At 41.4% G+C, this 27,627-nt stretch overlaps 1 protein-coding gene and 1 long non-coding RNA gene across 7 annotated transcripts; one reads left to right on the top strand and one right to left on the bottom strand.

Moving 5' to 3' along the window:
* Nucleotides 1-372: 372 nt before the first annotated feature.
* Nucleotides 373-27,627, bottom strand: ldb1a (LIM domain binding 1a). 6 transcript variants are annotated; one of them, XM_034681995.1, is made up of 12 exons: nucleotides 27,556-27,627; nucleotides 23,607-23,710; nucleotides 9,214-9,316; nucleotides 8,532-8,576; nucleotides 6,895-6,970; nucleotides 5,856-5,958; nucleotides 5,356-5,528; nucleotides 5,144-5,266; nucleotides 4,975-5,052; nucleotides 4,740-4,863; nucleotides 4,435-4,583; nucleotides 373-3,501 (listed from the first exon to the last, which is right to left on the bottom strand). In XM_034681995.1, the coding sequence occupies exons 2-12, from the start codon at nucleotides 23,632-23,634 to the stop codon at nucleotides 3,277-3,279; spliced, it is 1,227 nt and encodes a 408-aa protein (XP_034537886.1). In that variant the 5' UTR covers nucleotides 23,635-23,710; nucleotides 27,556-27,627; the 3' UTR covers nucleotides 373-3,276. The 6 variants fall into 6 exon arrangements, with proteins under 6 accessions (XP_034537886.1, XP_034537888.1, XP_034537889.1 ...); XM_034681997.1 differs by having other exon boundaries at nucleotides 373-2,597; XM_034681998.1 differs by having other exon boundaries at nucleotides 373-2,597; nucleotides 4,441-4,583.
* Nucleotides 12,203-19,215, top strand: LOC117811613. Its single transcript, XR_004631030.1, has 3 exons — nucleotides 12,203-12,966; nucleotides 18,595-18,767; nucleotides 18,890-19,215. It is a non-coding gene; the product is annotated as an uncharacterized LOC117811613 (long non-coding RNA).

The raw sequence follows: 27,627 nt of genomic DNA, 5'->3' as shown, positions 1-27,627 counted from the left end.
GCAGCTAGAGGAAGGTCACAATGTGGACTGCATCCTTGAAATTTCTCTTTTATTATATCAGAGGCAAGAGCTGCTCGATTCTCAAACTTTTGTTACTTTTAATTAAAACGTGTAAAAGTGTTCTGGGCAAAGCTGTCTTCTACTTAGCCTGCCAAAAAAAACTTGAGTTTTGATTCATGGTTTCTTTGTAGGAGCTGTTGATTTTCAGATTTCAGTGAGGTCAAAGAAACAAAAGAATAGTTGAGTAATTGTTCTCCCATGATCAGAAGAAACCACAGTGATTTGTCATCTTGGAGTCTTTTTAAGTCCCTCTGTATGGATACAAATAAACCATCACATTACCACAGCTTCATTCAATAAAGAAAACTGTTCTTCAGTGAAAATTCATCTTTATTGATACCATACATGAATTATCAGACAGAAACCTGGCAAAAAATATAGATATAAAATCACCCCTATGGTGAGGTGCTACAGGAGCCAGCGATGGGTGCATTGCCATTTCATCTGTCTCGCATATCACAAACCCTCATTCCCTAAATGAAGTCAACTTAGGAAACACAGGGTGTCGAAAAGTTGCCCCTAGATTCAATTCTGCGTCTGCCTGCTGAGTTGATACACCACAAAAAAAAGGAGACTAGAGGTTTGGGGGACAATGAAAAGGGATTTGAACACAACAGCCTGCAGCTCAGTGTGGATTTACAGATGCCATTTCTGCCAGAATTAACCCGGTCTGTATGGTTGCTCTGAGAGACCCCTGCTGGGGGAGTCTGCTTATTACCGTCTAATAGCTGTGAGGTCGCTGAATCTCACAGGTTAAGCTGCATTTTGCATCATGTAGAAAAACTGTAAATTCATGGGATACTTTCCCCAAGGTAAGATGTGATGTCTGTGGTCAGCATGTTTCAGCATTAAAGAAACATCTACTTTGCATTTTTCAGTTTCAAGGTTTGAAATGTATCAATCAAATTCATAAAAACAAACATGTTGGTGGTCTAATGGTTCTGTAGTTTCATCAAATTCCAACAGATTTTGTGCCATTGTGACGCATCGAAGGATGACTCATCCCAAAATAGAGCAACTTTACAGAAAAGGATGACTAACTCTTCCTCTAGTTGTGGATATTGTTTTCAGCAGACCTCATAATTTGTCAGTTAGCCCAGCTGCATACAAAGGCAGGGAATGGCATTAATGTCATACACTGAGTCACTGTAATAAACAGGGCGGATATACCTCGAAGCTGTATGTGAAAAAACACAACTAACCTCTAGAAGCATTATGTGGGTCTGCAGTCCCACAAACTCCTCCTTATATAATCATGAGTTTTGTACAGGTGAGTTGGACCTAAACAGAATGTCAGTACATAGAAAAATAAATACAGTTTGCTAACATGAGGGCAAAATTCTTTTATCAGTGATTGTACCATTAAAAATCACGTTTAAAAAAACTTTAAGAGGCTTTTCATCTCTTTACATTAGATTGAGTTTCTCATAGTTCTAGGGAGGAATACATAGAATAACTTTTACAGAAATTACTACCTAAAAATATACAAGCACAGACACAAACATGAGGAGTAAAGCCAACAAAATGATTCTTCATAAAACATAAAACAGCACAGTGTAATCAATATCTAAAGAGTCTTTACATGTAGCTCCTTGGTCTGCAGCTTTCTTAATTGAGATTAAAAACATTTCTGGGAAACTTAAGTTAATACAAAAGTCTTTTTTTCTTATTTTACAATCCTGTCAAAACTTGTTTTTAAAATATTTTAGAGTAGCAAATTTGAGAAGTTTTCTGCATCTATGTTCACTAAAGAGAGGACCCCCCAGATAGAGATTTTCAAGACAAAAGCAAACAGTTCTGCAATGACAAGATGACAGATCCAAACAGGTGCTTGATGGGAATTAAGTGAAGGAAGAGGTTTTCAGTGTGCTGCTTTGGAGATGTCGTACAGAACACACACACCCTTGCTCTCCAGACTTGTATTCTAGCTCTGAAGTCAAAGCACCTGGTGACAGTGTGGCGTCTGACACAGATGGATGACATTATATCAAGCACAGACTGACATGAAAGTTATACCATCACAAGAAGAATGATCTAACAGCAATACTTATACATTAATATACTGCAGGTTTCAGATGTTGTACAGTTCTTACATTAGCAATAATAGAAAAGAAAGAAATACACCGTCAATTCATAAGAAAAATAGATTGGAGTTAACAGTGGAAAACAGTGCAAAGAATATTCTGGGGTGTTTTTGTTTGCTTGCTTGCTTGTCTGTTTATTTTTTAGAAATTGTTTACAAAAATAAAAAAAATTCAAAACAAGTCTAAAACATAGAAAATGAAAACACACTTCTGTAGGGTCTGGTGCTCTGGTCCAGACATGCTGCGTACCACCTGTCTCCAGTACCTCAATGTTTTATGTCATGGGTGTAGGTGAGTGTGTGTTGGAGTGTGCACTCTTCTGGGTGTGTATGTCAATGTAAATGTGTGTGTATGTGCATGTATGTGTGTGTGTGGGTGTAACATTTAGCGTAGTGGTTCTCAACTCCGGTCCTCAAGCTCCGGCACTGTACAGGTTTTTGTTCCAACCAGGTCCTACAAAAACAAATGATTGAGTTTTTAAAAACCGAACGTTGGATTTTTAACACTAAGAGTGCACACAGATTTCTGCAGCCTGCAAGAAATAATAAGTTAAATGAAAGCTAAGCATTTCTCCCCCGTGACATGAGCACAACAGAAACAACAAAGTGCGTTGTCAAGAGAAACGCACGCCTGCGAGACCCGAGGTTGGAACAAGAACCCACTGACATGGTTGCCATGACAGCACTCAGACTTAAAGGACATGCCAACTTTTGGCTCAAGCGCTATGGTGAGCGATGAAGAGGGAAGGGGGGGGGGGGGCGGGGGGGCAAATACACATGCACAAACCCCGCCAGTCTCACCACGCCTCTAAGAGGGCTGACTAGAGCCAAGCAGCTTAGGGCCAAGGCTGAGCACCACTGAGCATGTGCAACAATGTGAGGGAGCGAGTGGGATTCTGCTGACACTGTCCTTCCTGTGACAGCTCCATCAGTCCATTGGCTTTTTTTCTATCTTTGACCATTCTCTTTTTTTGTCTCAAAAAATACAGAACGGAACAAAAGAAATAGAAATTAACTGAACACAAGAGCTCGAGGCCATCCTCCCTGACTCCTCTTGCTAGTGTGTTGGCTCAGGTAGGTCCCAGTTTTGTTTTTTAAGCTTTAAAAAAGGGGCTTTCTGGTCCCTTAGAACTCTACTGGGATGACTGGGAGTTGTCAAGCTTGCTCTCCTGACTGGAGGGAGCCTTGTTGTTCCAGGGCGAGTGAGCCCCCAGTGCAGGCGAGCTGTTGAAACTGTCCTCATCCTCCAGGCCATTCGCCCCATCGAACTGCGTGTTCTCCAGCCGCGTGATCAGACGCTCATCCTCGTCACCAAACTCCCCTCCCATCAGAGTGGGCTCTCCCACCATCATCACGTCCTAAAGGGGACAGCAAGGGCCGGTACATATTATCCCCATAATACAGGGGTGCGCGCGGAATGACTGGCTGTATGGACTGTAGCGTGTCTTCATCTATGTATGAGCTAACTTGGTTCAATTCCAGCTTTGCAATACATTTTCACAGATGAAATGCAATGTCATTAATTTAAACTTCATGCTACGTTTTGGGGACAAGTGTCCCAGCTGTTGAATCTGAGGTTTCTTGAGTCATTTCACTCTTAACCTAATCACAACAGGACAATGTGTCAGGGCTTCTACCACGACAGTTCAGTAGTCCATTTGATTCCCTGCCCTGTTCAAAGAACCAGGGTCGAGGGGCCCTCCTTACTGGCCAGCAGTGGGCATCCCTGATCCTTGAGTGCTGCATCAGGGGGTTTTCATTCCACCTCGGGTCTCATACGCTCAATCAAGCAACCACATAAGCAAAGACAGCCGTGCTGTGTGAACCATGTGCTCTGATAAACTCTGAAACCAAGTTCTTTCAGAGATAAAAACCTGACTGACCCACTTAAAATCAGAGCAAGGTGACCCTGACCCATCGCCCCAAATTTAGAAACTATTACTCAGAGATGAAGCTCGCTTGAACCTCCTCAATATAAACCCTTATCCTGTGGCCCCAGAGGACCAGGGACTGCCCATCACTGGTTCACATCAGGGGGTCAACTTACTAAATCTACATAGTCTCAGTACCATTACATGAACATACCCATAATCCCCCACCGCATCTGAATACAAACCCACCTCCAGAAGCCTCTCTCTGCTATACTCCTAGACAAACTAACAATCCCTTAAACCCGCTATCAACTGCTCTGTCTTTCGTTCCCACCCTGCCACCCTCCGTCTGGCCCCTGAAGGCCATGCTCAGCTGAACTAGGAGGTTCAGAGAGAGGGTCAAGTAGATGTAATGCTTACAGGTACCTGGCTGGAGAGTGAAAAGCTGTTTGCTGGGCTCTTCTTTTTGCTGTTGCTGTTGTTATTGGTGCCTCCGCCAGAGCTCACGGTGCTTCCACCGGACACCTTCCTTTTCCGCCGCTTGTTTGGGGCTTGTCTGGCTGGCTCTGCTGCAGAAAGACACAAGATACACAACAATGTGTTTTCACAATCTTGTAATAGCATCAGTTATCAGTACAACAGTTTAACAACTATGCAACTGTACCTGGATCTGGGACTATAAGAGCGCCTTTAGTGACTGTGGTATTTCTGAAAGTAATTGTTACCTGGAGGTGCTACCATTCTTTGCCACTTTTGGAAGAGGCAGGTCTTCAGGCAGTCTCTGGGGCTCAAGCTGTAGGTCTTGTGTCTTGACATCAACTCTTGCATGGGCTCCAATATCACACAAAGCTTTGGGGAGGACAACGAGAGAGGAGAAGAGAAATAAGAGACAGGTTGTTGCACAATAACTTTAATAAGAGATCAAAAAGGAATGAAGCTGTGATAAATAAAGCTGCTTACACGGAGGTAGTTGAGCGTGGAGTTTGACAGCCCACATCTGGTGATATTTTTAGCCAGCTGATCCAGCATCTGGGGATCCTGTGTGAATTAGTGAAAACGATGAGATGAGTAAGTGCAAGGACAGTTTGTGATTTTGATTGTGTGTGTGTGGTTGAAGTCTAGCACTCACATGCATAGCCAAGATGCTCCTCGGTAAGACCTCTCTGTGTTGTCTGATGCTGAAGTGCCACGTCTTGATCCTCATCATGTCATCAAACATGAACTCTAGGTACAGGCGACCCTCCACGCACACCTGATGCACGTGAGAGGAATAAGAGTTCAAATAAACAACAGAGAACAGGTAGAGGCTGAGGATTCAATCCAGTGTCACATTAACTTTACCTGTGTGAACATGGGTTTGCCGTTCTGGGTCACCATGGTGCACTGGTCACAGTCCAGAGACACAAAGTTACTGTGGAAGGACTCCTTTGGATGCTTCAAAACATAGAACAGCTCTGTGGCGCCCCCCTCGAAAATACTTCGGAAGTATCTGGGAATCAACGTCCTGCCGATTGCTGCAGACGGATGGGACAAAGCTTAATGAAAATAAATAATGTGAACAGGAATATATTCAAAGCCCTGACAGATGATACCTGTAGGCAATGTGGATGGGAAAAGTCTGACACAATGAGAAGGATGAAATGAAAAACTGAGCTGAATGGATGAATTTACACTTGCTAACATTTGATACCAACAGTCAAAACCAGGGAAATTTGAGGTGGAGTACATCCTCACATACTTAACGAAATAAACCAGAATTTTGTAAATGAAATATAAAATTAAGACTCAAATATCGTCATCAACATCTGTGCCTTCTTTCTGCAAAAAAAGAAAGGACTTACTGTATCTTTTGGGTCCATCCTCCAGACAGAAAGTGATGGTTAGCATGGCATCATCCTCAAAAAACTCTGTGGTGAACGCATCCCACCAGAGATTGTCGCAGTCCTAAAGGCAAGGGAAGAACATTTCAGAGACTTTTAATCCCCTGTACAAGGATATGATGAATTGACACTATTATCAATAGAATAAGATGAATTTTTCAGTTCTATCAAAGTAAGATTTATTCATTCTGCACGGGATCAATGCTTTTTGTTCTTTAACACAACTGGTGCTTGTTTGCTTCAGAGAGAAGTTACACAAGATTAGATAAAACAGATTAGATGTATTAAAACCACTCAAAGGAGGAAGTTGAAGATAATGTTTCCCTAAATTTACGACTTTCGTAACTCTTCTACAAATATTTGTACAATCCAATCAAGAGAATCTTTGTTTGAGTGAATCACTACAGATTTTCAAATGATGAAAGATGGCTTCTTGAAGTCACCCTCATCAATACAAGGCGTTACAGATCAGTGAAGGAGCAGAGATAGTTGTTTTATGGCTCATTGAACAAGTGCAAACAAAGATGAAGTTTAGGGGACAAACTTCTCAATAAGGAACTCTGCAGTTCAGACATCATCAGGTGTTTTGTTTGAAATACTTCCTGATATGTAATTCCCCCCAGTGTGCAGACTCCTGTGCATGTATTAGTGGTAGCACATGAGCAGTCACAAAAAGATATGGCTCATAGCATGTACTCAGTTGCACACTTTGGGTATATAAACAGTTGGCACTCCAATTATGTTTCAGCCAGGTTGATCAGATAATCCTATTAGAGCCTGAATGTAAATTAAGTCAGTGAGTTCTTTGAATTAATTTCCAGCAAATCCCGAGCATGGTAAGCTACAGATAAACAGCAGCTGGAAGGGAGAATCTGAAAACATGGACACCACAGGAAAAAGACTTCAGGTTGTATCAGTTCAGCATTTTAGAGCCAACTTGAACATGAAACACTAATCCTGTGTTTCTGCAAAGCAACAGTTATACTTTTCATCCACTCACCTCTGTCCAGTTCTGTAGCCTCTTGTTCAGCTCATATATCCGGTAATCTGTCTGGTTCCCGTACGGTGTGGGTCTCCTGAAACGAAGAACAGAGATTCATTAACAACAAACATCTTAGCCCTCTTGTTCCCAAACCATCGCCGCCGACAGGATTTGACATACGTACTTCTCAAAACAGGAACTCCTGAGCCATTTAAGATATCTAGAAAACCTTTGCGCCCATATTAGGGAGGCACCAATCCAATCCTGGTATCAGATCAGTGCCTCCCTAATATCGGCTAGATCAGATTCAAAAAGCTAGATCAGATATCGATGACAAAGGGCCGATATATAGTGCCGATCCATGTGGCAGATCTATTCATCTCAGTTCTATGCTTTTCTGTGTTTACAATAGCCATGTGCTAAAAAATAATAGCCCTTCTCCCTGCCACGGGTACACTGTAAGTCTGTGGGAAACACTATGTTGACATATTTTTTATTTTCTCATTTGAAGCAGTTTTTCTATACAGAATATTTAATTCCTCTTATCCACTGCTGAGGTTTACTGTTAAATTGTAATATCTGTCGGTAATGAAGATTAACTCACCAAACTGCTGGTACATATTTATAATCTCTTCAGTAATGATACTGTCAGTTTAAAAATGTTCATTTTATTTTGGTTTACAAAGTCAGAAAAGCCTGAAGTTGCCAAAACATGATTTTATCCTCACATTAAGGAATAGAGATTTTTAAATCAATACTTGGATCGGAACGGCTAGTATCTGATCCCAGGTATCGATATCGGTATCAGGACCTAGAAAGTGGGATCGGTGCATCCCTAGCCCATTTAGGTGTCATTACGGTAGCCCTTAGGACTTCTGCAGTACGACCCTTATTAACTGTTATTTTAGTGTCATAAACACACAATAATGTTGAATAACTGCCAGATACTGAAAGTTGAGGTTATCTTGGAAAAAGGGCAGAAGCACGCACTCTTTGCACATTTTTTGACAATTCTACAGCCATAAAATCAAAATAAATCCAGGCGGCCTGAATATGATTATGGTCATAAGAGGGTTAATGTGTAAACAAACTGTGTAAGCCAAGAGCAGACTCACACTGGACATCACAGGGGGGTTTAATGCCTAACTCTTAGACCACCAGGAATGAATGCTTTAAATGACATCTGAGCACTCTGGAGGGAGGAGGTGTCCGAGTGGGGTAGGGCTGTACGATAAATCACTTTAATCGATTAATTCGCATTTTTGGTTTCAGGCGATTTAAAATAAGAAAATCTAGATTAACCTTCTCCGCTGCAAGCACATTTATATGCTTGTATTTGTTTTCAGAGGCCTTAAAATCATATTGTGTTTGAATTCAATGTTAGCAAAACTGCATAATACACTTTTAAAGAAAAGTTTACAGTTTGCATTTTTTTTTTTTTTAGGTACAGTGTGTGGACATAGGACTATTTAGTTCCTGTGATGCTTTGTATTTTGTATGTTGTCCGTGTTATTCTTTTTTCCTGGAAAAAAAAAAGGAAAATGTACCAACTTCTAATTTTGGAAATGATTGTTTTTCTATGTGAATATCAATAAACAAAGTTTGACATCTGAGCCGGGACAAACCAGGGTCATTTCTCAAGTCAGTGCACTCACCCCATTCCAGGCTCCATGTATGACGGTGGGTACATGGGTGTAGGCCTGTGAGGAAAAAGACATATAGAATAAGCTACAGTTTCATAATTAGAACAGTATGCATGCTAAACACACCATATGGTGTGTGTTTATCACGCCATTACATCAGAAACCTGATCTAAGCACTGCTCAAACACAATGTTACAGCAGAATCTGGATTTTAGGGCCTGTCATTACATCAAAACTCAGCAGGGGAGGGGATTTAAAAATAGACAGCACTTACAAAAATAAGTACAGATAACACTAATGACAGCAACACTGCATAATTAGTCTGACATCTGACTTTTACAGTTGTTTTTAATTAAGCTGAAGGTTGTTTCTGGGCTATTTTTGCATTTTTAGACCACCTTTAAAATAATTCAGCTGCTGTGCAATCAGCTCTACCTTCCTTTCTTTCTTATATCATAATGAAAGATAGGATGGTCAAAAAAATACACCATAAAAGACACAAGAATTTAAGCTTTTAAACATCAATATAGGTCTTAACTTGTGAAAAATACATTAACACCTAACAATAGACACATCTCTGCCAAAACAACAAATTAAAATAATAAAAAGGTGCAACTTGATGACTAAATAAATATCAAGTACTGCTTTTTTAGTCCGATCTGATCTAGTTCTCAGAGTATGACTTCACACCTACCCCACATCTCTGTCCAGCATAGCGCCCGGGTGGAAGGGGGGAAAGCTGCCGCCGTTTGGGGGCTCCTTAGGAGAGTACAGCTTGAATGACTTTGACGAACAGCCTGCGCACAATCCCGCAGCAGAGGAGGAGGAAAGAAAGAGAGCAGAGATTTAGAGGAGATTTAGATTACTTTAGATTTAGCTCATTCAAATCACAGCATCATCTAAGTAATCTAACGTTGGATGATTTCATCCAGATTTACTCAAATGAAAGCATGAAGCCAAAAACAATTTCCCGCTGCTTTCATTACCTAATGCATCTTCAATCTGGTAAATGGACAAGAAAACATATCACCACAAGGGGGGAAAAAAACACAGGAATATTTATTAGCCTGATGCCATCTGAGAAAGCAATCAGTGAAATGGAGGGGTGTAGACAAAGAAGATCTTGTGGCATGTTCTTTCAACCTCCACACTAATATAAGGAACAAACCTCTCTGCATACAACCCAATGTAATCCTAGCCATGCTCAGCACTCTGCATCTCCCCCTCTAGTTTGCCTCCTCTACCCATCCCCCAACTCGCTACCCTGGCTGTTGTTAACCCTTGTCTTCCCGGATAAAGCTTTCATGCTCAAACAATTCAGGCCCCTGAAAAACATTTATTCTACATCATCACTCGAGGAGACCTCACACAGACAGCTGCTGCTGCTTGTAATTACGTCTCACCAGAGACAATTGTACCAAAGCAAGAAGGCAACAACAGACTGGGATGTTAGAGAAAAACAACCCCCTGGAATCTGACCCCGACTGGACCACCACAACCCATGTCGTTAGTAACCCTACTTTCCTGCACAGAAACAAGTGAAGTCAACCGGAGGAATTTAATAACTGTGATGTGTTTCAGTGGAAGTTAAACATCTACTCCCAATGTTGAGATATAAACATGTACCCTGAATATTCATGCTTTTGCCCCTGTGATAATGATGTGTATGTGTGACCTGCTTGTAAATCTTGTATTCCCAACAGGCCCCTGAAGGCAGCATAATCTAAATTGGTGGCTTTGCATCGGTCACATTTGCACAACAGTGGGTCACTGTCAGCTAATGATGAAAAAAGACAATCCATATCATGATACATGTGTTAGCATACAAAAAAATACAACTTATTCTGATGCTTTCAGCAGGAAAACACATCATTCTGAGAATCCAAAGGAAGATTATCACACTTACAATGCTGATTGAAGTAAAACATGATACATATTAAGACAGAGAAAGGGATAAGTAAGGGTTAAGTATGCTTGTATGAACTTTGATCCGTCCGTCCCCCTTCACAGCCCAGTCTCGTTCCTTGAACAAGCACAACTCCTCCTTCATTTACTCTCACCCTTTTCTTCCTATCCTCAGTATAAGCACAGGAGTCATGGCAGGTCATTCTTCTCCCCCCCAATACTAAGGGGGTGACGACATGCTCCAGGGCCTTCAACAATACTTCTCTAAGCATTTACCTCTGACCTATAGGACCACCAGCATCCACTAGCCACACACAGCATACAGTGCTATGTGTTGTTTTTAATAAGATGCACAAGAAAACTGTATTTAACCATCCTGTTATGCTTTTTTAAAGTCTATTTTAGCAATATGTGACTTCCAAACCAGCTAAATGCAGCATACAAACCTGGGCAGCATGTGACAGAAGAGGAGTTGTGTTAATTTATCAACATCACTTCATAAAAATCCAAAAAAATAAAATGTAAAATAAAGTAAATAAAAATGTAGTTCCATGTATTTGTATTTAGGGCTTTCCAATGTGCATTTAAAAGGTTTTAACATGAATTTTAATGAAAACGAGTGAGTGATCCTCATTGAAGCATGATCTGTGAGAATTAAAGAACACCAATTGACTAAATCTTGATTTAAATGGTTCGTAATGGAGTTAAAAATTAGATTTAAAAATGGTATGTATTGGGATTTTTGGGGGTTCTGACACTTTTGGATAATTGAATATGCCCCGGGTCAAATTGACAGAGGAACATTACTGCTGTTCCAGAGAAAAGAACATAACAGGAGGGTTAAATCAAGATTTAGTCCATTGGTGTTCTTTAATTCTCACAGATCATTGCTCAATGAGGATAACTCACTCGTTTTTCATTAAAATGTATGTTAAAACTTGTTTAATGTACATTGGAAAGCCCTAAATATAAATACAAAAGTTTTACATGACTTAGATTTCTTTTTTTTTTTTTTTTTACATTTTGAATTTATGAAGTGATGTTGATAAATTAACACGACACCTCTTCTGTCACATGCTGCCCAGATTTTTATGCTGCATTTAGCTGGTTTGGAAGGCATATACTGCCTAAAATAGACTTTAAAAAGGGTCAATTTGACCCGCAACATAACAGGAGGGTTAACCCACCTCATTGAACCATGATCTTTGAGACTTAAAGAACACCAATGGACTGAATCTTAATTTAAATGGTTAGTAGTGGGGCTAAAAAATAGATTTAAAAAAATGTGTATTGGGATTTGTTAGGGTTCTGACACTTTTGGATGATTGAATATGCCCTGGGTCAAATTGGCCCAGGAACATTATTGCTGCTCCAGAGAAACGAACATAACAGGAGGGTTACATACATTGAATGCATCTGATTTTCCCTGCATGCATCCTGCAAAATGCTGACATAGGTACTTCACGGCTTGAATGATCACCAACACAGCTCAAACAAAAGGAGCTCCCGAACAGCAGGCTCATACAACTCTGCAGATTATAAACCCTCTTTAAAAAAACGCATATAATGAACATTTCACAGGCCTGACATGCACTTAACCTGCTCCAACACACACAATAGACTCCACTCTACAAGTATCTGACACCAAACATGATTAAAGTCAGGGGTGGACTTCATTCTGACTATGGTTGACAGTAAATGGTGAGACTTTAATGCTGTTTAGTCCGCCCAAACTGTTCACAGCAAACAATGGCCGTGCATCCAGAAGCTGGCCCTGATCCAAGAAAGCATCCAAAGGGATGTGCAGGGACACATTTGCACTCCATATTACTGTCCTATCATAGCTTAGACTCAAGCATGAGTGGTGCACATTTAAAAACAGAGACAGCACACCCTTTAAAAACACAAGCATCCTTCAAGTGAGCTGCAGGGCCGCATTCAGTCCCAATCTGCAGAGGACGGTAAAATATGCACCAAGCTAGCTGCTAACCCCCATTAGAACCAGCGAGCACATTTACATTACAGTGATTATTAAAGATCAGCTTTAAGGGTTTGTTGTGAAGCATTTAAGTTGAGTTGAAGTTGGAGTTACCTGCAGAGAAAGGTCCACCGAAACGCGGTGTTTGCTCGGTGTTTTAGCCACCTAGCCTCTCAGTTAGCCTCACAGGCTGGATGGAGGAAGCTCCAGATCCGACCGAAGGTAACACAGTCCAGGGATGAGAGCCGGAGAGAGACGGGGAGTAAAGAACCAGCAGCTGAGTCTTCACCGTCCTGTCAATTCGCAATCCCCAATATGTTATTAATGTCATCCGTTTGAGGGGGGACGGCGCTACCGATCCACTACTACTACTACAGGACCCTTTGTTCCTGCTGCCAGCCGAGACTCGAACAAACAAAGGCCCCGCCTCCTCCAGGCTCCTCCGCCCATCCCAGCTCACAGACCGGGACCAACACAGGCCGGACTCCCTGACAGGGGCCCCCAATCTGTGGTGTCCTAAACCTAAACCTGTTCCTACACCAGCGACCACAAGGGTGTTACAAGGTGGGTCCCCATTGAGAGGAACACTTGTTAGCCTTTCTGCATGAAACACACATACATTAACAAACACACACTCATTTACTTTGATTTCACTGTTTTAGTTTATGCTGTTTTACTTATTCTTTCTTTTTATTTACCTTTGCTTTATTTCTTTACTTCTTCCTTATTTCTCTATGTATTTATTTTGGTGCCTTGGTCCACAGTATCCTGTAAAAACAAGGTTTCCCAAAGTGTGGGTCGGGACCCCCTGGAGGGTCGCCAGACACTACTGGGGGGTCGCAAGATGTCTTCCAGAATTATTATTTTTTGTAAAGTAATCTAAAAATTACATATCTGATCTATTACTGAAAAAATAGGAACAAAAATAGTAGTTACATTTGAAGTAAGACCTTGCAAACAAAACAATTCATTGCTTTCTGCCTTTCTTTGTTGCCAGATGACTCCTAAGGTTCGGGTTAGGGTTAGGGTCAGTAAACAGTTGATTAACAAAAGCATCTTTAGAAGCCATGTGCATGTAGTTAGGCTAATTTTCTGCAGACCAGCTAAATGAAGTATGAAGCGACTTTTAATCACTTCGAGGGACAGTGGGGGTCGCAAGTCTTTGGCACTTATATTTTGGCGTTGCGGGCTGAAAAGTTTGGGAACCCCTGCTGTAAAACAATAACCTATACTCTATGCAATAACCATGCAATACACTGTACAATATCCTTACCACTTTAACATCCTTGTACATATCCACCTTCATTCCCACCGTTTTTGTACATAGATAATTCAAACTATTCTGCGCTTCTGTATATACTTTATTATTATTTTAATTCATTTTATTTCATTTTCATTGTATTCACATTAATATCTTATTGTATTCCTTCTTTCTATTAATATTTATTTTTTACATACTGTTTATAAAAGTATACTGTAATAACTGATAAAAATGTGTTTTTAAAAGAGGATAAAGAGCCCATTTCAGAGTATAATACTTTTTTTTTTTAAGTATTGATATTCTCAATTTTAATGTTTCATTTCTGAAAAGCAAGCCTTGAATTTTGCTGATGAGTGTGATGCTGGGATGCCAGGGGAAATCTTCTCTTTATCAATAACACAGCTTTAGCAATAGCATTTATTTTTTCTATCATGCATTATTCCTCTGAATCTGCAGAGTACCTACTAACCAAAGGTATTCAATAAATGTAGTGTGACAAGAAGTATAATATTTGCCACTGAACTTTTGTGACATTCGTGCACCAACTGAAAATACTGAGTGCATTTTTAAAAACATACTACCACCAAATGCATTTTCTCACTCTCTATTTCTGCAGACATGATGCCTTAAGGTACCCATGACTCTGCAGACTATGATGGCTTGTTATAACCAGTCTTCAAATGTCACAGTGTATAATAACGTTGGAAGTGAGGCATGTTTGGTAGGATAGATTACGACTGCTATATATAAAAACACAAAGTGCACAGAAAGATTTTATCAGATTAAATTAATCCAAAATGTAACAAAAAGAAAAATGCATTTAAGATTAGTAAAGTCTATTGAAGAATGCAGAATGTAACATTTAGATATTTCTCTGCATGAATTTCTGGTTCTTTGGTTTGGAATTGAACATGTGTATGATTGCAGATGTTTGCAGGTTATTGGCAAATTAATGTATCTATGACTTTAGGTTTTATTAGAGTCAACTTTTGCCTACAGACAAAAAACTTGCATGGTTTTATCCTGAAAAAGTCCTCAAAGAAATAATTGTCCTTCCCTGTTAAATCAATAAAACCTTCTTTTGTGGGGCCATTAAACCTAATTCAACCCTAAAAATCATAAGAAAAGAAGAGACTGTGAACTTATTCTGCTAGGGCTGCTTTAATTAAGTGTACAAAGCACTAGTCACCCTGTGCTGCTCAGTCCTTCCTGACCTTAAGGACGCCAAACTAAAAAAAGATAAAATATCCTAAATTTAAATTCCTTTCATTAAATCCATTCAGTGTGATTCAGATATGCTATTCAGACATATAACTAGTTATGAAATTAGGCCGTGCAATTGAAGGTAAATTTGTAAAGGCTTACAAAAAATGATTGACCCGTGGCTGATGACTCAAATCCTTCAGACCAGAGCCCTGAGCCTGCCACAGAGACAGATTATGTAAGGCTTTAATCTGCTGCCTCACTTTTAATCAATAACCACTCTAATGTTTACATGCAATGTATTTGAAGACCAGAAAACCTTTTGTGGTCTCAAAGTGCATTCAAAACTCAATTTGCTGAGGCTTTTACTTGGGCTGCCCGTCAGTTTGTAGATTTATACGAGCCAGGAGAGCAGACGAGAGACACGAGGCAAAGCATTTATTTAGAGAGTAAACACATCTGACCCATAGCGGTCATTCTTACTGCATAAAGAGCAGAGATAAACAGAGTCTGCAGCAGCATGTGCTCAGATTGGATCACAACATGACACACTTATCTGGCAGGGATTGTGGTATAGCATTCCATAGAACGGCCTCAAACTGGATTCCTTGTCATAATAATATCCAGAGTAAGTTTCTTAGATTAGCTTTGACTGCCACAGCTGCAGCATGCTCCTCTAACAGGGTGTTTCTAAGCTAATTGTATACCCTACAAAACCCACCTCAGTTATATTCATACAAAGGATGCAACTCAAACTATTTTATAGCTACTCTGTTTCAGTCTTCAGTTTCCTTTATATATTGTAGTTAGAAAAGAAGTATGAAGTTATAACTAAAGGATTACAAGACAATATTTTGCTATAACAGGCACATAACACGTCTAGCATGTCTGGTTCAAGTCAATGCTTCTCCAGTCTGTTGTCAGGATTGACAACAGATGGACTGACAGAAGCAGAGATGTGACAGAACAGCATCTCCCTCTGCTGGCAAATGCTGCAAACATCACCCTGATGCTAAAGACAGAACAGAGAACTGACTGTTTAGACAGGAGTTTGCTCCAGTGTTCACAACTGTGTTTCAGTATGAAAAACATTAAATCTAGAACAAAATCATGAACAAATAACATGGTGTTTGGCTGTATTAGCTTAATTTAAGTCAGGGAGCTTCTAAGAATCAGAATCCATTCAGAATACTCCAACTAACTTCTTGTCTGTGAAGTTCTCAGTCTTTCTAACTTCAAAGATAGGGACGGGCATTTTAAGCAAAAATATGATTTGATAGTCACTGGCAATGATTCGATGATTATTCCCAATCTCTACCGCCTTCCTTCTGATGGGTGCCTTCCTCTTCGTTCACAGCTGTTGTAGAAACACTAGTTTAGCTCAGTTGGTCAAGCAGGAGCCCCAAATAGAAGTTACAGTCTACAAAACAGCTGGTTGTGGGATCGATTCCTGGTCTCAACATGTTTTGCAACATGTCCTTCCCCCTCTCTCTCCCCTCATTCCCTGTCTCTCTCAAGTTGTTCTATCAAATAAAGGCAAGAAGCCCAAATATTAATCTTAAAAGAAAATGTTGTAGGCTTATAATATGCTGGTTTCACCTGCAAGGGCTGCACATGACGTCAGTTGTTTTTTATTATTTCAAAGAAATTCAGCACAGAATTATTTGACAGCTTGAGAAGTCTGCGCAGTTTTTTCTGCTTCCCAATCTCACAGCGTCACTCCTGCTTCACTTTCTTCTTCTTTTGTTATTTAACAACAGTTATCAAAAAGCTTCAAGATGGGCCACAGACACCTTCTGGCCATTGCTGCAGTAAAAATGACTGAAAAATATTCTTTTATGGCAAGATAATAGTCACATGAGCTGCTAGCTCTTTGTAAATTAACAACTATTTCAAAGATTAAAAAAAAAAAAAAAGTGAGCCATCCCTTTCAGAGAATCTAGATTTCATGTCAGACCAGATGTGCTGAGTTAAAATGTTGATCATTTATTTTTTACAAAGGAACAGAACATAAACATATGTAATATTATAATATCAAAAGACTGAAGTGTGCATAATCTACAGAACCTCTGAATAGAACAAACCCAGAGGGAACAAATGGAAGAGAGGATTACATGGCATAAAATAAGGGATGTATCACACTCTACTGTCGAGTGTTTCCCTGCTGAGCATTAGATCCTTTATCTGTATTTAGTAACACCTGCAGTTCGTACAGACATACACAGAGTACCTGGCACATAGACCTGACAGGCAGTGATGGCTTTAAAAGCAGTGTCAGAATCTGGCAGTGTTACTAAGTTCTATTTTAGTCACCGGAAAACTGGTCTTGTACTTCACCAGATTTAATGCACCCTCCTGTATTTATAGATCTCTAACTCCTACAGTAATACCTCTTCACATGTTCTATTTTATGCAGTGATGGACTGCAGGGCACTTACAGCGAAATGCCCTTCCTGCAGGGTTAGGAGAATAGATTAGATAGATCTGAAATGGTGGTAGAACTAGTTACTCTTATAATTAAAGACCTTGATAAGGAAACCAGGGTTGCATATGGACAAGTTTAGCATTAATTGAGAGGCACCGTTTTTGAAGCTAAAGCTCTGACAGAGACAGTAAAGCTTTAGAGAGGAAATCTGAAGAGAGTTCTGGTAAACGGTCCGTTTCTGGTTCCTGTTGCAGCTTTTCTAAACACCACGGTGGAAGCCGAAAACTGTGAGGGAAACTGTTGTGACACCTGCCTGCTGGTGATAACAACAAGACAGCACCCAGAGGATGCTACTGTGGTCTGACATGAGGAAGTTAAACTGCATGTGTTCAAGATAAATAGAGCGAAAACAAGAGGAAGCCGGTTTGTGAGGGCTGCTGTTGTGGACAATGAAAGAGGTCAAAGGTCTGAATCAGAGGAGAATTAGCCAATCTTTAAAGTATGTCAAAGAGGATTTAAGGCTGGAGTCGAAACCTGTGCACGAGGCGGCGAGGACTGGATCAGGACTGTAGACATTTTCACTGCAACATCCAGGGAAATAAACAACATCGCCCTTATCTGACTCACTTTGTTTCATAACCCTGAACAACTGAGTTTTTACCGTCACTTGTCAGACTGAACAATACAGAGACAGACTGCAGAGTTGATGGTATACAGAGACTGACTCAAGCTGCTCCGCAGATGGTGAACAACGAAACAACGAAAACAAAGCACTTGATTTTACTGGAATATAGATACTTTACATAAATCACAACACAAAGCTCCAGATTCACAGAACACAGAATCAAAAGTTCCTCACATCTAAATACAAACTGCATGAGCCTGATGAGTCAGTGGTGAAGTAATGGACTGAATACATGAACTTCACCTCCACTTCCGCTCATATCATCAGTCATGTATCAATGCTCTCATTCTCCTCTGATTAGAGAGCTGACTTTTCAATCCAAAGCACCACATGAAGTCTTTTTTATGGAATGAATCACTTTTGCAGTTGTTAAATGTCAACATTATTTTAATTTGCATACTGAAATCTGCAGTGAGCCGTTTAATGTCTGTGTGCACGATTCCCCTTTGACACCAAATAGAAGTTTTTTATTCAAGCTAGTCTCTTTATTCAGTCTACTTGGAAATGATAGCTCTGGTTGATGGTGAGTATGTTGTACATACCCTGTAACTATACAGTATTGCTGGTGGTGACTTAGTCAGTGATCTCATTATGTCCAATCTTTTGACTGTAATACAGGCAGTGCACTCACTACATCTTCCCGAGCCAACACACCCCCTCAATGGGAGCTGACATATTGCACTGGTGGAGCCAGAGCTTGCGCAGACGTGATCTGGCTGGTGGAGCTGCAGGGCTGACACTACATCCCTACAGAGATTTATCTTACTGAAAAAAACCTCAAAAACCCTCAGGTGAGTGCGGTCTACACCTGAACAGATTCTTGTGTTGATCTGGATCAGACACTTGTGGCAAGGGAAAGTTCAATGACTCTAATGATCGTTAAGTTTTCTCTCTGTGTTCCTCCTCTTCTCAGCTAATCTGGTACAGACTCCACAGCAGGAGTTGTATTTGTCAACAGAGCTGTCAATCAATCATCTTTTTGAGCGTCAAATTAAAAATAAAATGATAAAAACTCTCAGTTAAATCAACATGATAAGGAGTAAATATACTGCAGAAACCATGTTTTAGAAAAATGTATTTGATGTGTATTTCAATTTCATAGTTTGACCCATGTCCCATCTGTTATGATGGAGGGGGCGGGCTTTAAGGCCTATAGTGCAGCTAATCAACTGGGGGAGCTTTCAAAGTTTAGCTTCATTTTGGACAGCTGTTGTTCTGTCTGTAGTTTCAAACAGTCTATGGTCCTATGTCAAATAAAACTTTTATCAGAAAACCTCCTTCCGTCATTTTTATTTAACTCTTCCTTCCTTAAAAACATTTACATTTCCCTTTTTAGGCCTGCCTTATAGTGAGATTGTTTAACCTACAAATGACTCTCACAAGTCCTCCTTGGCTTGGCCCAGTGGTTAGACCACGCTTCCATATTGCGTGCGGCCCAGGTTCAATTCCAGCCTGCGGCCCCTTTCCCTGCATGTCATTCCCCTGCTCACTCTCCCAGTTTCCTGCTCTATCCACTGTCCTATATCCTCGCCAAATAAAGGTGTAAAAGTCCCAAAATATAACTTTAATTATTAAATAAATATATAATAATAGCTCTCACAAGTCATACATTTACTTGGATTTTGATAACTGCTCTATTAATCAAGGTGATTATTATCTTTATCATTTATACAGTGCATAGACAGATATATCTTTAAATTCACACTCTTACACGTACACAGGTGGCAGAGAGACACAGCGCCATGCTTTCAAACAACTGCGTCTCTCCCCACACCTTTTGTTTCCTGCACGGCTTTCTGTTAACATCACCTCCTATCAGACTACCACCTCACTCTCATGTTTCAAAGCCTCCACCGCTGCTACATCTCTCAAATAAAGGTGCGCTTTGATACAAAATGTTTTTTTCCATCCCACACATTTAGTTTCCTCCCTCCTCCTCTGGGCTGCGTGGCACATGGCAGCTTTTCTCTGCCATCCTGTCGGCCTGCAGCAGATGTGACATCACTACAGCCCCCCCCCACCCCCCTTCATCTCTCTGACTCCCCAGCATCTCTGTCTCCCACGCATTCCTTCTCTCTCTCTGCCTCTGCACACACAGCCATTTTGATCTTGCAAACAAGATCTGAGACACACACTCGGATGGAGAGAGAGAGAGGAGGGCGGGGGTGCGAGGAAGGAGAAGGGCAGAAGTGGAGGAAAAAAAGAAAAAGAGGCACAGGCTTTCAGCGCAGCGAGATAAAGCTGAGGCAGTCGTGTTGTTGTGTAATGGTAATCAAAAAAACGCTGGCTGTTTGGCTGCCATCTTGGCTCTGCTTTAAGTCACTTTTCCCCAATCAGGAGCCATGTGACTTTCTGCATGAGGTAACACCACTGTGACTGCAAAAAAGGCAGCAAGTGAGGGATGAGGGAGTGACAGAGAGGGAGAGGAGGAGAGGGTGAAGAGGAAGAAGAGGGGGAAGAGAGTGAGATGGGAGGGAGGGGTGAGGAAAAGGGAAGGCATGCTTGAGTGGGTGCATGGGAGAGTGAGGCGGGGGGGGCATCTTCAGCTCACAGGCAATCTATTTTTACCATTTAGTCAGAACAAAGGACGTGATTGGCTCCGATGTGTTAGGACGGATCTCCTTCATGCGGCGAACAAAGCCCTAAAAAGGCTGATTCACAGCTAAGTCACAACAACAGCGGGATGTCACAGTGTTGTCAACCAACCAGACAGACAGGAGAAGTCTGTTCTTCATTATGGCCCACATTCTGCCACATGCAAATACGCTCGCTTTAGATTCTTCGGTTTCTAAAACGCTCTGACCCAAAAACAACACAAAGACTGAGTGCAAATGAAAAGAGAAAGTGATGTTAGAATGAGAGAGGATTTGTTTTTCTGATGCAGCTTCACACACAAAGGGATGAGGAGGGGATGGGGGGGGGGATCTTCCATCCACCATCATACAGGAATGTAAACAAACCAGCCTTCAAATGTAATGATTTACAACACACACACACACACACACACACACACACACACACACACACACACACGAGGGAGAGAGAGACTGGTGTTGATCAATGTCGTTAACTGAGAGATCCACCAGCCGTGACTTGCCCTAGCAGGCTCCTCGTGGAGGTGTTACTACATGTGTAAACCTGCGAGTGTTCGAATGTTTGAGCTCTTGTCAAATCTTTTGTTCAAGGCTTCTCTTTCTAAAACATGTGGCTGCCATTAAAAGTTTCTGGTCTATCAACAGAGGGAGCGAAAAGGAGGCAGAGATCCTGGAAAGCTGCAGGAGACTCAGAGGAAGTAAGATAAAGAGAAAGGATCTGAGAAGAGAACATCGAGCACAAGCCTCTCTCTAATTTTATTCCATCTGATAGCCGACTACCGATGAATCAGAACAGCGCCATTAAAATGAAACTGACACTTTAATTCAATCAGGCCTCTCTGAGATCCCCCTGAGCCGACGCTACGATTCAATTTCTATCTGTTACTTGCTCCCCTGTGCTGCATGGAGCCCGTCCCCTGGCACTGTGAGGGTTTCTCTGTGGTCCGCCTGCTCTCACTGGGGTACTGTGAGAAAGGCATTGGAGAGTCCGACTGGAGCGAGAAGATGAGATCTACTTGATTAAAGTTGCCAAAACATGTTGCTAACCAGCATGTGCAGACAGACTCACAGAGCACTACATGTTACTGCTCTTCCTCTGAGACATTGGCATCACAAAGCATGGATACTTATCCTTAAAACACAACAACAATAGCAGTACACCGTGTTTCAAAATAACCTCTATTACAAGCTCACTAGAAGAGTGTGTAGGTAGTCCACTTGGTAGAATGTGTTACATTTAAACTTCTCTCTAAAGGTGTTTTCCACCACAGGAACTTTACCCACGGAACTAGTGACTTTACCCCTGAACTACATGCGTTTCGACCGGAGGAACCAGGGTCTAACTTTAGTTAGATTATCTATCTTTAGGTAGATAATCTCCCCCCTGAAAAGCCCCTGCTTGAGGGGTAGTACTTTTCAAAGGTCCTGGGACCTTCGGTTGAACGTAACGGTATTTGTGGAGTTAACACAGTTGTTGAAACACAGAGGGATTTTCTGGGAATGCATACTAGTTTATTTTTTTATTAAGCTTTCAAAATATTATTTAATATAATTTTTTTTTCTCCATACGTCACTTGCCTGATTTGCACAATCTACCCGGGACTTCAGCCCGTGGTCGAAACGCAGACAACAATGGGGGCACAGGAACCTTTTAGTTCTGGGGACAGTAGTTCTGGGGGCTGAAAGACTGGAACTCTTGGTTGAAATGCACCTTAACCCTTTAAGACCCAGATATAGAAATTCTTGAGAAATAGAGTTACTCTCTAACGTAAATCTCGTTTTATAGCTGTCCTAGCTTCAATAAATGAAAAATTAAGAAAAGTCATCCCTATCTTCACCTGTTCTATATTTATAAAAATAAACATTTCACAAAAAAATCTTAGAAATAAAACTGAAAGACCACAGTTTTAATTTAGCCAACTATAAGCTCAAAAACTGAGAAGGGAAGTGAAATACGGAAGAATAAAAAATGTGAAGTGACAATGACAAAGAGCTCTGTGATGTCCAAACAGCACCAAGAATATTCAGCTCACGCCGCATCTTATTAAAGCTACTATAAGGATGGTTTTTTTACCGGTGTGAAACGGACTAAAATTAATACTGATGCATTAATATGACCTAAACAAGCAAAGAAGACAACCAGGAAGAGATTTGAGTATTTCTAAGTTTTAATTTTTAATGACTTAAAGCCACTGTCATGGGGTAGGTGTCACACAAGGCAATACATCGTCACACCACTGAGACAAGCTGTTTTTATATTAAAGTAAAATATAAAGAATAATTGATAATTTGCAGTCAAAAGAAAGAAGAATGAGATTGAACCCAAAGATAAAAGGTTTCCATTTGTCCACAGGGTGGCGCCAAATTCATCACAAACTAGAAGTTCCTCACAGGAGCTTTAAGAGCCGTTATTAACTTTACAAACCCTGAGAAAGACAAGCTTAAAAACATTATGTGGTTTGATAATGAAAGCACTTTCACCACATCCTGTTCTTTTCTAGAGTAAATGTGAAAAAATGAATCTGACAGTGACAGGAAACAGGTTTAAAGCGGTTCTTCTAGACATAAAAGAGCAAAGATAATCAAGAGGCAGACCTACAGCCAGCCGGGTAAAGCTGAGAAAAACAGTGAAAGAGTCAGCAAGTGAAGTGCTTATTGATACTTCAGTGTCTCTGTGTGTGGTGAAACTGAAAGAGCCATTGATCTGCTGCACAGCAAGCTAGCGTGACTGAGAGGCTCTGCTGAACAACTCAATCCCAGAGTGTGGTAGCCTCAGTCCATAACCTTGTTTTAGGACATGTGTTGCGAGTGCTTCACCAACACACACATGCATGAACACACACACACACACACACACACACAGACAAAACTCACACTCACACAGCTTGACACTGGCCCTGGGCGGCTTTGCAGCACTTTTTACGTAAGTCATCTTTCTGACAGCACCACTGAGCACAGAGACAGAGGGGGAAAGAGGAAGAAGAAGAACGAGAAGGAGAAGAGAGACACACAGAGAGAAAAATAGTAGACACTCACCGGGACAAGCACAACCTCCAACAGACATCTTCTCACATGTTGGGCTCTGCTCGGAACGAAACAGCTGCACTCAGTCCACACGCCGCTGCTCGCATGGGCTAACTCTGAGGGAAAACAAGACAGGCAGAGGGGTGGAGAGATTAGAGGGAGTGGTACAAAGCAGGGCATGTACAGCACAACTACACTCCTCTCTCTCTGTCAGAGGCAGGAACTTGGCAGTGGTTGCTCTAGCTGCATCATTAATAGGCATATTGCAACACAAGTGGGAGGGAAAATAAGACAGGAAGAAAGAGTCTGTACAGTATGTGGGACTGGAGTAAGTAATAAGGAACGGAGCGAGGATCTGTGTGCGTGTGAAAGGGGGAGAATGCAGGAGGGAGACAATTAGAGCAAAGCAAAGGGAAAGGAAAAATGTACAAGGTGCGTGTGTGTGTGTATGTGGCAGTGATGCATCGTCCATTTTTGCCTGCTGCTGCTGTGGGAGATAAACATACTCAGTAGGAGCCCAGAGGCAGAGGGTCATTACTGCCAAACAAACACTCATGCACACACACACACTGTCACAGAAAAACCCTGCCTCGTTGTGTGACAGATTTCCATCTCTCTTTCTGTCTCCCTCTCCTTTCTTTCCCTCCTGCCTTTCTGCTGCTGAGAGAAGACCGGTGTTAATCACTACAGACAGTATCGATTAAAAATGCAAAGCCCACCTGGAGCGCAGGGACACTGGAGACCCATGGGAGGCAGGAAGAGTGTGCATGTGCAATCGTGCATGCGCCCGAACCCAACAGGAGCAGCATGTAAACAATATGACTCTGCTGCAGACGGTTTAGCCCGCAGCCTTTGCCTCTTTTTCCTCCCTTTTTAATCTCACTTCACTCTATCAATTTAATCTCCTGGCCCTGTTGATATTACCTTGACCTTTCTGCAGCTCATTGTTGCCTGATGTGATTCTGTTTCATTTCCTCTCCCTCCTCCACAGCTCTTGTTTCCCTTTTCCAGTTCATCCCATAACTTCTCTCGGCTCAAGCGAGCCTGTTCTGCCAGCCAATAATCTCATAATCTCACACTTCACTACACAAACACACGAGCACAAAACTGACACCCATGAGCTGGATGTCTTTGTTGCTCATGTGCCTGATCCTGTCAGATGGATCACTGCCAGAGCCTGAGAAGTCAGTTTACTGTGATTGAATGCAAGACAAAGTGACAAAAACGTTTAAAGGAAGAACATCAGTCACAACCTACAGAGGGAAGTGTAGTACAGGAATCTACAAAAGACTGATACCTGTAGCTCGGGGGAAACCTCGGCACTTGTGCTTGGAAATTCTGACAAAATAGGGATAACATTTTATTAAAGCTCCTGTGAGGAGTTTTGAGCTGGTTATGAAACAGACTAAAATGGATATTGATTTCTCTATGTGACCTAAAAAAGCAAACAAGACCATTAACAAGAACTATTTCCGTCTGAATGTCTGAAACCACTGGGAGGGTTAGGTGTCAGATGAAGTGATAAACTGTATGCTGATAATACAACCTGTTTCACATGTGACACAGCACATGTTCTGAATGAGTAACGCATCTAATTGAAAGAGAGGATAAGATTTTTTGGTTACTACACATGCACAAGCCAAAATCAGTGAAGGTTACTTTTTATTTTATTTTATTTTATTTAACCTTTATTTAGGTCACTAAGAACAAATTCTTATTTCCAGTGACGACCAGGCAAAAGGCACAGCCTTTAACGACAGGGGGCGCCAAACTCAACACAAACCAAAAGCTCCTCACAACAGCTTTAACGAATGTGTCCCCACTGACTGAGCTGCTACAATAGAGATCTGTGAAATTAAGAGTGTGAAGAACTAGATTGAAAGAAGGCAGAGAAAAGTAACAGTGACTGATAGGTAATGAGTTTAAATATTGAGGAAAAAAGTCATATTTTAATGACTGAAAAAGGCAGCTAAAACCAATAAGTGTGTGGAAGTGAACTGCCAAAAGTGAGGGATAAACTGGGAAGTGACAAAAAGTGAAAGTGAAGAGTAAACACAACAATTAAACATTAAAAAACATCTAAAAAGTGTCTTTTTGAACAATCAAACTGGCTGAGTTAAGTTGACACGGCATGATCATTTTGACCCTCGATCGCACTCCAGCTGTTTAAATCATCAAGTTCTTTGTCAAGTCAAGTCAGGAGTCAAGTTTCCCCTTCAATTGTTCCAAAAGAAACTGCTTTAGAGTTTCAAGTGTACCTCTCTTCAAAGAGTAACTCAGCCTGACTCTTTGAGTTAAAGAAGCATTCATATCTTTACATTTTTCACTGAATAAGCATGTTTGTTGTCTCAAATGAACTTGCAAAACAATTTGAAGTGGATGAAAGTAATGTAAAAAGTAAAGTATTAATGGGTTTAATTAACCCCCTCTGCTGTCATTTAAAAAGGTATCTGTGGGGAGCAGGATTGGCAAAGCGATTAAACCCTTTCACAGAGGCTATAGTCCACACAGGAGGCAGCCCGGGTTTGATTCAAACCTGCAGCTCTATGCCGCATGTCATTTCCCACTTTCTCTTCACAGTTCCCCACTCTATCCCTTGTTCTATCTCTAAATAAAGGCACAAAATAAGCACAATAAAAGGTATTTGTGCAAATGCATGTTTAAGACTTTTAAATCAACATGAGAAAAGGCAGTGATGATACCCACTTTACATGGTATGTGTTGAATTCCATGTGGTTACAAATCATTTCTAGTTCAAGTATTTGTAAAATGGTGTTCCAAGTTTCCATCAATAACAGGCCACCTCTGTCCATGTTATCAATAAGTGGAAAACCACAGGTCTTGTAAATCCATGTATCTCCTGCACTATAATAAAAAGCTCCCCCGTGTGTGTCAAAGCGCAGTCTAACAAACCTCAGATCTCTGCTGTCTGTCACTCAAAACCAATCTACTAACAGCAGACAAACAACTGTCTCCACTGAAACGCAAGCTGACAGGCACATTCCCCACACGCAGGCAGCAGCATCACAGCTAAATGTCATACACGGTGTCAGACACTGTTCTCAGGACCGAGACACAATGAAGAACCCTGCGGGCCTCCTTTACTTGTCTTCTCCCCCTGCTTTTCATTTCACACACTTTGAGTCTATTTTCTGTTTCAGCAAGGTTCTCGCTCTCATCTCTCGCTGCTTCTCTGTCACCGTGTCAGTCCTTTGTGCGTGTGAAGGTTGTGATCTGCTGGTTTGACATTTACAGAAAATACTGCTTCTGTAAATGTGGAACTCTGAACAAAGGAGAGTATGAGAGACAGAGAGAAGGCAAAGCAGGAGAGAAAGCAAAGCAGGAGAGGAAACAGAGGAGGGGTGCGTGAATGTGATTTGGGAAATGGCTTCTGTTTCCAGGAGCGATTAGGCTTTGAAGCTGAGCACTTCACCACTGTCAGGCATGCTGTGTCTCTCTCTCTCTCCTCTCCTCTCTTCCTCACACTCCTGCAGATACAGAGATTCCCGCTCTGTCAACACATCCACACATCGCCCAAAAAAGCTCTCTGAGAATAATGAAGTTCCCCCTCTGTACGCCTCCTTCTCTCCACTGTGGGAACATGCAGCAGCAGCTCCACAACACTGTGTGACAGACAGCAAAGTGCCAGCACACAGACACACTTACTGCTTGTACACACTCACTCCTGCACAAACACACTCTCGTGCATGTTGTCCTCTTGCAGCAGACACTTCAGCACACGCACTGACAACCCCTTTCATCAACCAAATGTTTTTAGAAAAGCATCTGGTGGCACACTTGTTATCTCAGGTGAGTTCATGCCATCACTGCTTACCTCTCCGTCTTTTGTCTTGCAGCTGTTCTGCCCCCCTCCTTTTTTCCCTCTCCTTTGCTTTTTCTCCACACTCTCTTTTCCTCTTACAGTAAAACACTCTTAAACATCCTCCATCCAAACGCTTACCTTTTGTCTTCCCTCTGCACCCACGCTCGCTCGAAAAAAGTCTGCCCAGGTCAGCCAGCCACGCAGAGGAAA

This window comes from Notolabrus celidotus, chromosome 4 (genome assembly GCF_009762535.1).
Source record: "Notolabrus celidotus isolate fNotCel1 chromosome 4, fNotCel1.pri, whole genome shotgun sequence".
In the NCBI taxonomy this organism is placed as follows: domain Eukaryota; kingdom Metazoa; phylum Chordata; class Actinopteri; order Labriformes; family Labridae; genus Notolabrus; species Notolabrus celidotus.
This window is presented reverse-complemented; position numbering and strand designations above follow the sequence as displayed.